At 39.9% G+C, this 12,174-nt stretch overlaps 1 protein-coding gene across 6 annotated transcripts in view; it reads left to right on the forward strand.

Annotated features, from left to right (window-relative positions):
* ZNF215 (zinc finger protein 215) overlaps window positions 1–12,174 on the forward strand; it is a 45,925-nt gene that overhangs the window by 18,024 nt on the left and 15,727 nt on the right. For 2 of the 6 annotated variants that reach the window (XM_060104301.1, XM_060104302.1), the window contains one exon: window positions 5,220–7,014. The exons of the other annotated variants lie outside the window; for them this stretch is intronic. In XM_060104301.1, the coding sequence (XP_059960284.1) occupies window positions 5,220–6,091 (872 nt within the window). In that variant the 3' untranslated portion in view covers window positions 6,092–7,014. Of the gene's footprint in view, window positions 1–5,219; window positions 7,015–12,174 lie in introns of those variants that run through there. 6 annotated transcript variants of the gene reach the window in all.

Here is a 12,174-nt window from a genome sequence, read left to right on the forward strand (position 1 = left end):
TTTTATAGCTGAGTAATATTCCATTGTATATATGTACCACATCTTTTTTATCCATTCCTCTGTTGATGGACACTTAGGTTGCTTCCACATCTTGGCTATTGTAAATAGTGCTGCAGTGAACATTGAGGTGCATGTATCTTTTTGAATTATGGTTTTGTGTGGATATATGCCCAGGAGTGGGATTGCAGGATCATATGGTAGTTCTATTTTTAGTTTTTTAAGGAAACCTCCATAGTGGCTGTACCAATTTACATTCCCACCAACAATGTAGGATGGTTCCTTTTTCTCCACACCCTCTCCAGCATTTATTATTTGTAGAATTTTTGATGATGGCCATTCTAACCAGTGTTAAGGTGACACCTCACTGTAGTATTGATTTGCATTTCTCTAAAAATTAGGGATGTTGAGCATCTTTTCATGTGCCTTTTGGGCATCTGTATGTCTTTTTTGGAGAAATGTCTACTTAGATCTTCTGCCCATTTTTTGATTGGGTTGTTTGTTTTTTTGATATTGAGATATATGAGCTGTCTATATATTTTGAAAATTAATCCCTTATCAGTTGCATCATTTGCAAATATTTTTTCCCATTCTGTAAGTTGTCTTTTTGTTTTGTTTATGGTTTCCTTTGCTGTGTAAAAGCTTTTAAGTTTAATTAGGTCCCATTTATTTATTTTTGTTTTTATTTTCATTACTCTAGGAGATGGATCCAAAAAGATATTGCTGCATTTTATGTCAGTGTTCTGCCTATGTTTTTATCAGAGTTTTATAGTATCTGGTTTTACATTTAGGTTTTTAATCCATTTTGAGTTTATTTTTGTATATGGGGTTAGAGAATGTTCTAATTTCATTCTTTTACATGTAACCTGTCCATTTTTCCTGGCACCACTTATTGAAGAGACTGTCTTTTCTCCATTGTATATTCTTGCCTCCTTTATGGTAGATTAATTGACTGTAGGTGCATGGGTTTATTTCTGGGCTTTCTATCCTGTTTCACTGATCTGTATTTGTTTTTGTGCCAGTACCATACTGTTGTGATCACTGTAGCTTTGTAGTATAGTTTGAAGTCAGGGAGCCTGGTTCCTCCAGCTCCATTTTTCTTTCTCAAGATTGCTTCAGCTATTCTTAAGATTGTCTTTTATGTTTCCATAGGAATTAAAAAATTTTTTGTTCTACTGTGAAAAATGCCATTTTCACAGTATGTATATAGTAGCATGTATATATTAATCTCAAGCTCCTAATTTATCCCTTTCCCCTTCTCCTTTGGTAACCATAAGTTTGTTTGTATAATGCCAATTACACAAAATGTAATTTGATAGAGATTGCATTGAATCTGTAGATTGCCTTAGGTAGTATAGTCATTTTGGCAATATTGATTCTTCCAATCTAAGAACATGGTATATCCTTCCATCTGTTTGTGTCATCTTCGATTTCTTTCATCATCATCTTATAGTTTTCAGAGTACAGGTTTTCTGCCTCCTTAGGTAGGTTTACTCTTAGGTATTTTATTCTCTTTGATGTGATGGTAAATGGGATTGTTTCCTTAATTTCTCTTTCTGATCTTTTGTTGTTAGTGTATAGAAATGCAACAGATTCCTATGTATTAATTTTGTATCCTGCAACTATTGAATTCATTGATGAGCTCTAGTAGTTTTCTGGTAGCATCTTTAGGATTTTCTACACACACATGTGTGTGTGTGTATATATATATATATATATATTTTTTTTTTTTTTTTTTTTTTTTTTTTTGTGGTACGCAGGCCTCTCACTGTTGTGGCCTCTCCCGTTGCAGAGCACAGGCTCCGGATGCGCAGGCTCAGCAGCCGTGGCTCATGGGCCCAGCCGCTCCACGGCATATGGGATCTTCCCGGACTAGGTCACGAAGCCGTGTCCCCTGCATCGGCAGGTGGACTCTCAACCACTGCGCCACCAGGGAAGCCCCACACATGTATATTTTTAAGGCTCACCAAATGTTTTAGATCTAGAATAAGAATCAGTGATCCAAGTTTACTAGAGACAGTATAAGGTAAATTTGGATAGAGAATATAAAGACAGATTTTGAAGAGTTTAACTAACTAGGTGATTTGAGAAGTTGGGGGAAATTGTTAGGCCAAAGAAAGGCAGAGGTGGTTTGGCATGGGCTGGTCTCCAGGAGAGAAGTAGGCAGAGACCCAGAATTAGGATTATAGGCTAAGGTTTAAAGTGTTTATTTTGTTTTAGGTTAGAGACAGGAACAAAGTCTTACAGATAAAGCACAGTTTATGAGTTTGGAATTAGTGGTCAGGAATAAGCCAGTGATTTGAAATCTATTAGAGCAAAAAGAGAACAGATCATTGGTTAGTATTATGTGTAAAGATAAACAATGGTATTAACACTAAAATCAACAGATTCTTAGGCCTATTACCATAATTATTTCATATTTACCTGAAGGTTTTAACTAATGAAAGAAAAATAAATGAAACAAATGAGAAAATTAATAGAAAAGAGAAAAAGCTATTTGTGTATGATTACTTTCTACTTAGAAAATCCAAGAGACTCAGTATCAAAATGATCATATCTGTTTAGAATTTCGTTAAGGTGGCCAGATATAAAATAAAAATTTTAGCAGCTTTTCTACATATTAGAACCAAGTGACTTGAAAATGCATGAGAGTGATTTTAAAAATAGAAGTAAGGAAGTTGCATGAAAAATGAGTTGTACAAATATGAGGAGAACATAGATTTACTCAGGGAAATACAACTAGGAATTTTGCTATTTAATAAATACTAGAACAAAATTATGGTTTTGGTCATCTATTATTTCTAACAAATTACCCTAAAACTTAGTGACTTAAAACAATTATTTTATTAATTCTCACAATTTCATGAGTTGACTTAGGAATTCTTACATTACATATGTTGTTCGCTGAGGATGCAGTGTTCTGGGAGCTTGACTGGGATGGAATGGCCAAGATGACTTGACCATTCCAACTATGATCACATAGATGGAAGTTGATGCTAGCTGTCACTGGGAACTTAGCTAGTCCTGTGGACCACAACACCTATACATGGCCTCTACTGAGGCAGGGACTTCTCATAGCATGGCAACAAGGTTCTGAGAGGGAACATCCTGAGAGGAATTGAAAACTGTGGGTCTTTTAAAGACTAGGCCCAGGGACTTCCCTGGTGGTGCAGTGGTTAAGAATACACCTGCCAATGCAAGGGACACAGGTTCGATCCCTGATCTGGGAAGATCCCACATGCCGCGGAGCAACTAAGCCCTGCGCTTTAGAGCCCGCGAGCCACAATGACTGAGCCCATGCACAACAACTACTGAAGCCCACTTGCCTAGAGCCCATGCTCTGCAACAAGAGAAGCCACCTCAACGAGAAGCCCATGCACCACAATGAAGAGTAGCCCCCACTCACTGCAACTAGAAAAAGCACAGTGACAAAGACCCAACGCAGCCAAAAATAAATTAATTAATCAAAAAAAATATTTAAAAAAAAATAAAGTCTAGGCCCAGAAATAGCCTAGTATCACTTCTATCACATTGTGTTGGCCAAGCAGTCACAGGATCAGCCCAGATTCCAGGGGAAGAAAAATAGACTCCACTTCTCTATGAGGAGAGTATCAGAGAAAGTGCCATAATTCTGATCTGCTATAGTCTGTCCTCTGGCCACAAATTAACTTTATTTTTCTCCCTTGTTAATTACATTTACTGTCTCCTAAGATGTCATTTCATTATGGCATCAATCTTGAAGTCCAGGAACTCATCCTCTAAATTAAGTCCAGGTTTGGAAGAGGTTCCTCTCTCTCTGAAAACCTGTAAGTTAAAGGGACAGGTTATCTGCCACCACACATCCAGTATACACTGGTGAGGTAGAGACAGGAAAGCTACAATCGATATTTCCATTATATTCCTAGGCTTCATCCTAGGAGATTCTGATTTAATTGTCTAGTTTCCAGTGTGGGTATTTTACAGACAAATAATGATTTCCCGTAGAGATTAGACTAAAGAAGGCTGAATTGATATATACTTGACAGAGCTGGATGTATCAGTGAGAGCTGCTTTGAGGTAAAAGTCATTTCATAAAGTAAAGTAATAGTACCTAAGAACAGATTAGATATGAGAGATAAAGAGCAATGGTTATCAAGTTCTCTTCATGAACTCTAGTGTAAATGTTAGAAGGCCAGTGACTCACTGAACGAAAATGAGGACATTGAGGGAAGTTCTTTCCACATGGAAGATGATAGTCTCTCATTTGTTGAGTTTTGGCAGAGAGTAGGGATGGTCAAGTAGAGGTGTTCTAGTGACTGTGTGAAACTGCAAAGCTGAAGGTCTTGCTTGGCTACCAATAAAGTATAGAAGATAAAATAGTTAGATATATCTGATGTTATGTGGAAAAGGAGAAAGAAGGGAAGTCAGTTTAATTTTTTTAAATGCTAGAATATATAGTATACTGGGTATATTTATATAGAAACTAAGTGAAAAAGGAATTTGAGAAGGAAACTGTAACTTTATCAAATGAAATAGAGAAACTGAAGGCAGGTGAAAACAGAAGAACCCAACCTGAATCAGAATAGGTAAAGTTTTGAGTTCTAGGAAACACATAGAAGTGTCTGAGCACTGTTAGAATCAGGAGTGATTATTTTGAGCCCAGGATAAGACTGGTTTCCCTGCTATCATATACTACAGTTCTTTCTGCCTCTGTTAAATGCAGGGAATAATTGCTCTGTATGGAAAATAGGGGCACTGTGATTGCAAGTTTGCTTTTAGCTGTTAAGCTATGGGGCCTATAAATTTAGACATGATCCTGAAGAAATGATTAAATTGGTATTTTTGAAGGGCTATTATGTGGAACACCTTGGGGTACAAGAGACAGGATGCTAGAGAAAGGAAGATTAGGTATAACTTTCACAGCCTAGTTATGAACCAGTGATGGCTTGAACTGTGATATGCCATGCCATCCCAGTTCATATGCTGATATTGTACCTAAGTTCTGTGTATTCTCCTTAGTATTCTTGAATAGCTCTCATACTTTATGATCTCCTGATCCTTTTAAAAATATTTTTTTCCCATTTATTTCTTCTGTAATCCTTGTTTTCTAACCTTGCCTAACATTTCCATTCTGTATTTAAAGACCCATAAAATATGCATATACCCTTATATGGCTTAGCATCCCTTTCCTAATTAAGCAGTTTCCCTTCTTCTAGTTCATGGAATTTTTGATTTATTTTTAGACAGAGAGATAATTTCAGAAAATCAGGATTTAGTTCCAAAGCAGAGAATTTCTGGAGGAGAATCATCCCATGCAGTGATTATGACAAGACTGACTGAAAGTGGACATCCTCCTTTAGATGCCTGGAAAAGTGATGATTGGTTATATAAGAACCAGGAACACTGGGACATAAATTGGCCACAAGAAGCTTTCGTTCATAATGCAGTCTACACTGAGGAGGGAGACTTTGAATATAGTGAAAATAAGGAAAGTTTTGATGTTAAGTCAGTTAACTCAACTTTTGACACACAACAGGGAGTTCCTATGAGAAAGGGTTCCCCAAAGTGTGATCAGCTTAAAACTAACTTCGAATTTAATTTAGACTCAGTAGGTAAGCAACATTCAGAATATAACGGATGTGGGAATGCCTTGAACTTGAATACAGATACTCAGCACCCAAAAAGTCATGCCACAGTCAATTCCTATGAATGTTATCAATGTGGGAAGGCCTTCAGCCGCAGTTCGTCTCTTGTTCGACATCAGATCATTCACACAGGAGAGAAACCCTATAAATGCAATGAATGTGGAAGATTCTTCAACCGACGTACAAACCTTACTAAGCATCAAAAAATTCACACTGAAGCAAAGGCCTCCGAAGGCAATAAATATGTAAAACTCCTCAGTCAGCCTGAAGACAGTAATAAAAATCCAAGACTCTGTTCTGCAAATAATCCTTATGAATGTGTTAACTGTGGAAAATCCTTCACCCGGAGCTCCTCACTTATTCGACATCAAGTGATTCATACAGGAGAGAAACCATTCAAATGTAAGGAATGTGAGAAAACCTTCAACAGGAGTTCAAACCTGATTAAACACCAAAAACTTCATACTTGAGAGAAGTCCTATGACAGGAAGAATGTGGGATTATCTTCAGTCAGAACTCATTCAAAGTCCATGAATTTATTCTGGAAGGAATCCTGTGAATATAGTAAATGAAAGAAAATTTTTGTCGGAGATTATTCTTTAATTGATATGACTGAATTAATATGGAGATAAATCTGTTATTGGATGGAAATCTAAGGGAGCTTTTCCAGGCTTCAAATAAGGGTTCAGAGTTAAACATATCAACATGATAGTGTTTGTCATTATTCCGATATCCATTCCCATCATCTTTCCCTAGTTCATAAATGGAACCTATGGAATACTTATATTCACCTGATCTATTGATGAAGTAGATATTAGGGAGGAGCCAAGCAATACCCTTGGAGTTGACATCTAATAAAACTCAAACTTTCAGTCCTTATAAGAAGGCCACAAGAAACCAGGAACTCACAAGAATATATCCATAGAAGGACACTTCTAAGGACTGACTCTGAATTAATGGCGAAGACCACAGTGACAGCCAATTACTTCACACCTAGTAATATCCTTAGGTGTCCTGGTGTGGAGTGGGGACTGGAATTGGAAGAGGGTTTTCAACTGCAATGGTGGGTGGATGTGTTGTTAATCTACATGTATTCTCAATATCTGCATTTGTTGAAGTACTGTTGGGGATCTAGGCTTGAGAGACATCCATAGCCTTGGGCTGTCATTTATCCCAAACATTAAAAGGTGAACAGAGTGTCCTAATACTCTGTGTACCAGAACTGCCTCTTTTTTCTGTAAGCTACATCAGGATCCCAAAGGGTTCTTGAGACAAGATGTTTATCTTAATTTGCCCCCAAAGATTCATACTGGAGACATTCCCAATGAATGTTGATGGTGACTTTTGTCAGAGTTCATACGTTATCCAAAAGCAGAAAACATATTCTGGAGTGAACCCCTATGATGAGTTAATAAATGTGAAAAATTATTCTATGTTCATTTGTTCATTCCTTACATGACAAGCTGTTAAATTAAGACAAAACCCTACACAAGTATTGATAATTTATAGGGAAATTCATATAAACATAAGGCAACTTGTGGAGAATCCTAAGAGAAAAACACTTTGAACGTAGGAAATTCTTGAGGTATATAGTTCAGTCATTCATCAGAGCAGTGACATGTTTAATATAATGGATTATGACATTCTCAGTCTAATAGTTCACCTTTTTTATAAGCTGTACTTTTCTTTTGGCTGGTTGAAAGATAAAAGTACTATTTTCATTTGTTATCTTTTTTCTCAACAGCTAGCTATTTGGGCCTAAGTAAAATACTTATTTTTACTCCTAAATCTCTACACTTGCCAAAAATTAAAAGATCTATATACTATTTACTAAGCTAAGCATACTTAGATTCGAAAAAACCCCTTTAGAGTACACTTAACATTTAATTTTTGCAGAAGAGTTACAGCCAGTTAACATCTTCCAGCCTTTTTCCATAAACCTATTAATAAACATTTGAATTTCACCATGTGCATTCAAAGGCAGGTATCTAAGCTGAAACATGAAGAAAGTGAAAATTAGCTAGATTGTGTGTGGTGGAGTGTGGGAATGTTAGAAGAGATGAAAAAAGAGAAACAAGGAGTACAGAGCTACAGAGTGATGAGGGCATGGCATCTGGAAACACGTTCACTGACTTGAACGTGGCACTGGAAAAGAGTGGAGCAGGAATACACAGAGGAGAAGTTAGAGGGAGACTCAAAGGCCAGATCGTGAAAGGCCTTGTAAGCCACCTTAGAAGTTTGGACTTCATGCTAAAGCTAATGGCAAAAAGTGAAATTCCTGTCACCACAATTATTCAGTGCTCTGAAAGTGCCAGTTGGAATAATGAGAAAAAGAAAATAAATGGAAATTGGAAAGGAGAAAATCATTTGCTGATGATATGGTAGACCATTAGGACAACCTAAAAAAATCAATATTGAAAAACTTAAATTTAGTCAGTTAATTCAGATATACTACATACACCCCATGTCCCTCAAAAAATACCTTGAATAAATGGAAACATGTTTCTGGTTGAGAAGATAATTGTAGAAATGTTCAATCTCCCCACATTAAACCATCCTAATCAAATATTTCATTAGGAAGATTATTTCACCAAGTGATTATAAAGTTTATTTTGTAGAAGTAACAAGTTAAAATAGCTATATACCTTTTTATTAAAGGGGGGTGATAAGAGGAGTCTTACTACTAGTAACATAGTACGGTACTAACCTAGGAATTGACATCTCTGGGACAGAATCGATTGTAACTAGACCTAGATGTTTGTAAGAATTTAGCATGTCATAAATTATCACTTCACACTGGTGTGGAAAAAAGAATAGTTAATATTACATTTATATCATATGCAGGTATATTAATTAGGTGAATATATAATATAGGCTGATATTTATTAAAATCAAAAATTAGGGCTTCCCTCGTGGTGCAGTGGTTGAGAGTCTGCCTGCCGATGCAAGGGACATAGGTTCGTGCCCCAGTCCGGGAGGATCCCACATGCTGCGGAGCGGCTGGGCCCGTGAGCCATGGCCGCTGAGCCTGCGCGTCTGGAGCCTGTGCTCCGCAACGGGAGAGGCCACAACAGTGAGAGGCCTGCATACCAAAAAAAAAAAAATTAAAAGTTCAACATCAATGAAAACTGGTCTAAAAAATTAACTGTCAATTCATGATAAAAGTATAACCGGGCTTCCCTGGTGGTGCAGTGGTTGAGAGTCTGCCTGCCGATGCAGGGCACACGGGTTTGTGCCCCAGTCTGGGAAGATCCCACATGCCGCTGAGCGGCTGGGCCCGTGAGCCATGGCCGCTGAGCCTGCACGTCCGGAGCCTGTGCCCCGCGGCGGGAGAGGCCACAATGGTGAGAGGCCCGCGTACTGCAAAAAAAAAAAAAAAAAAAAAAAAAAGTATAACCAATAAACATGGAAAATACAACCTTCACCAATAATAAAAACATAGCACTTGGGGCTAATAACATATGAAAGGAATATTAAAGCTCAGTTTTAGCAGGACTGTCCAAATGGCAACTCATAACCACTAACAGGAGTGTAAATAATTCCTACCTTTTTGGAGAGCTGATTTGACGTGTATGAAGAGCCTTTAAAAAGTCAGTACACAGAGGGAACAGATCAGGAGTTACGGATTCAGGTACCTTAAGAATGCATGTGTTTCCCCAGAGGGCAGCACTGGATGCACAGTCTACAATAGGAAAGTGCAAGAAAGTTGCAGAAAGGACCAGGCATCCAGCCTACAAAGCAAGGGAGTAATTGCAGAGCTCAACCTGAGACAGCAAAAAAGAACAAGTATGACTCGAGAACCACCAGACTCAGCAACAGCAGCAGCAACAACAATCACTGAGGAACTAGGTCAGAGATGAGCTAGGGGTGGGGCTTCCCTGGTGGCGCAGTGGTTAAGAATCAGCCTGCCAATGCAGGGGACACGGGTTCAATCTCTGGTCCGGGAAGATCCCACATGCCACGGAGCAACTAAGTCTGTGCACCACAACTACTGAACCCATGTGCCACAACTACTGAAGCCCACACGCTCTAGGGCCCATGTGCTGCAACTACTGAGCCTGCACTCCATAGCCTGCAAGCCACCACTACTGAGCCCGTGTGTTGCAACTACTGAGCCCACGTGCCACAACTACTGAAGCCCATGCACCTAGAGCCCGTGCTCCACAACAAGAGAAGCCACCGAAATGAGAAGCCTATGCACCGCGACGAAGAGTAGCCCCTGCTAGCCGCAATTAGAGAAAGCCCACATACAATGAAGACCCAACACAGCCAAAAATAAATTAAAATTAAATTAAATTTTAAAAAAGATGAGCTAGGGGCAAGGCAAGCATATCACCCAGGCTCTCTTACATATACTTAAATATATCAATAAGCACTTAAATATTTGTCCATCTGTTTCATATTTAGGAAGCTGTGGTCAAGTTGTTACTGGCACAGATTCCTCTGGATCAAACAAAACACTGTTAATTCCTACCCTCCTGTAACTTATTGCAGTAATTATGACCCTTTGTCTCTAACACATGCCCACCATCTGTCATCTGCCACTTTTGAGTTATATGATTACCATTAAGATCAAGAAACCCATTTCCATTGCAGCAATTTTCACCATCATCTCTAGCCTACACAGAACAGACACAGCAAAGCTCTTCAAGAATGTCTTTGCTTCTCTTTCAAAACATCCCTTAACTCTGGAGAAGAGAGTAATAATAAATCCTTTCCAATATTCTATCACCCTGCACCTCTGAACACTATTCCCTATGGTATTCGAGAAGTTATGTTATTAGAAATAGGTCAAGTTTGATTCCAGGTTTTAATTACCCAGTTTAACAGAATAGGTTGCTCTTTCAGATGTTTAAAGCAACATGTTAAACTTCAGGTTCCAGATGTTTGCACCTATGACGATGAATTCAACCCAAATGTAACTTACATTTGATCCATCATAGACTCCCACATTTTCTCTCCCGGCTTTTGCTAATGTACTGAGGTCTTCTAATTCGTACAGTACTAATAGGTATCTCCTCTAGGAGCAGGGAATGCTTGCATTTTTTCTATCAGGGTTAAGTTGGGATCTAAGTCTCATTATGGGCCTGGAGCCACTGACAGTGGTGGGGAAGAGCACTGAAGAGATGTGGTGTCAGTTTGTGAGGCAAATGCTCCAGATGTAATCAGGAATAAACTTGAATGGAGTGGAGGTCTGACACCCTCAAATAAGCAGATAAGGGATATTGTTGTTATTGACAAGAGAGGTTCAGAGGAATGGGGTGGCCGTGTTCTTAGCCTCACTGGTGTCTACCCAAATGCCTATCCATTGCTCTTCATCAGTTCTCTTACCATACCTCTGACCAGGTTATGAATTTAATTAGTGCTGCAATTTTGCAACCATTTCAGTCAGAGTGTGATTTGGTTCTCAGCCGTATTTGCCTTGCAGCTGTTGATAACAAGCGCTAAAAACTATACTAAAAAAACCAAAACAACAACAACAACAAAACGGACAGACAGAACCCTAGGACAAATGGTAAAAGCAAAGCTATACAGACAGAATCACACAAAGACGCATACACATACACACTCACAAAAAGAGAAAAAGGAAAATATATGTAAAAAAGGAAGAGAGCAACCAAATCAATAAACATCTAATGATAATAAACTCTAAATACTAAACTAAGATAAACATAAAACCAGAAACCAATTAGATGCAGAAAGCAAACCCCAAGTCTACAGTTGCTCCCAAAGTCCACCGCCTCAATTATGGGATGATTCGTTGTCTATTCATGTATTCCACAGATGCAGGGTACATCAAGTTGATTGTGGAGATTTAATCCGCTGCTCCTGAGGCTGCTGGGAGACATTTCCCTTTCTCTTCTTTGTTCGCACAGCTCCCGGGGTTCAGCTTTGGATTTGGACCCGCCTCTGCGTGTAGGTCGCCTGAGGGCGTCAGTTCTTCGCTCAGACAGGATGGGGTTAAAGAAGCCGCTGATTCGGGGGCTCTGGCTCACTCAGGCCGGGGGGAGGGAGGGGTACGGAGTGCGGGGCGAGCCTGCGGCGGCAGAGGCCGGCGGGACGTTCCACCAGCCTGAGGCGCGCTGTGCGTTCTCCCGAGGAAGTTGTCCCTGTATCACGGGACCGTGGCAGTGGCGGGCTGCACAGGCTCCCGGGAAGAGGGGTGTGGATAGTGACCTGTGCTCGCACACAGGCTTCTTGATGGCGGCAGCAGCAGCCTTAGCGTCTCATGCCCGTCTCTGGGGTCTGCGCTGTTGGCCGAGGCTCGCACCCGTCTCTGGAGCTCGTTTAGGAGGTGCTCTGAATCCCCTCTCCTCGTGCACCCCGAAACAATGGTCTCTTGCCTCTTAGGCAGGTCCAGACTTTTTCCCGGACTCCCTCCTGGCTAGCTGTGGCACACTATCCCCCTTTAGGCTTTGTTCACGCAGCCAACCCCAGTCCTCTCCCTGGGATCCGACCTCTGAAGGCCTCAGCTCCCAGCCCCGGCGTCTGAGCAGACAAGCCTGTCGCGCTGGTGAGTGCTGGTCGGCACCGATCCTCTGTGCGGGAATCT

Source organism: Mesoplodon densirostris, chromosome 7 (assembly GCF_025265405.1).
Source record: "Mesoplodon densirostris isolate mMesDen1 chromosome 7, mMesDen1 primary haplotype, whole genome shotgun sequence".
Taxonomy (NCBI): Eukaryota; Metazoa; Chordata; class Mammalia; order Artiodactyla; family Ziphiidae; genus Mesoplodon; species Mesoplodon densirostris.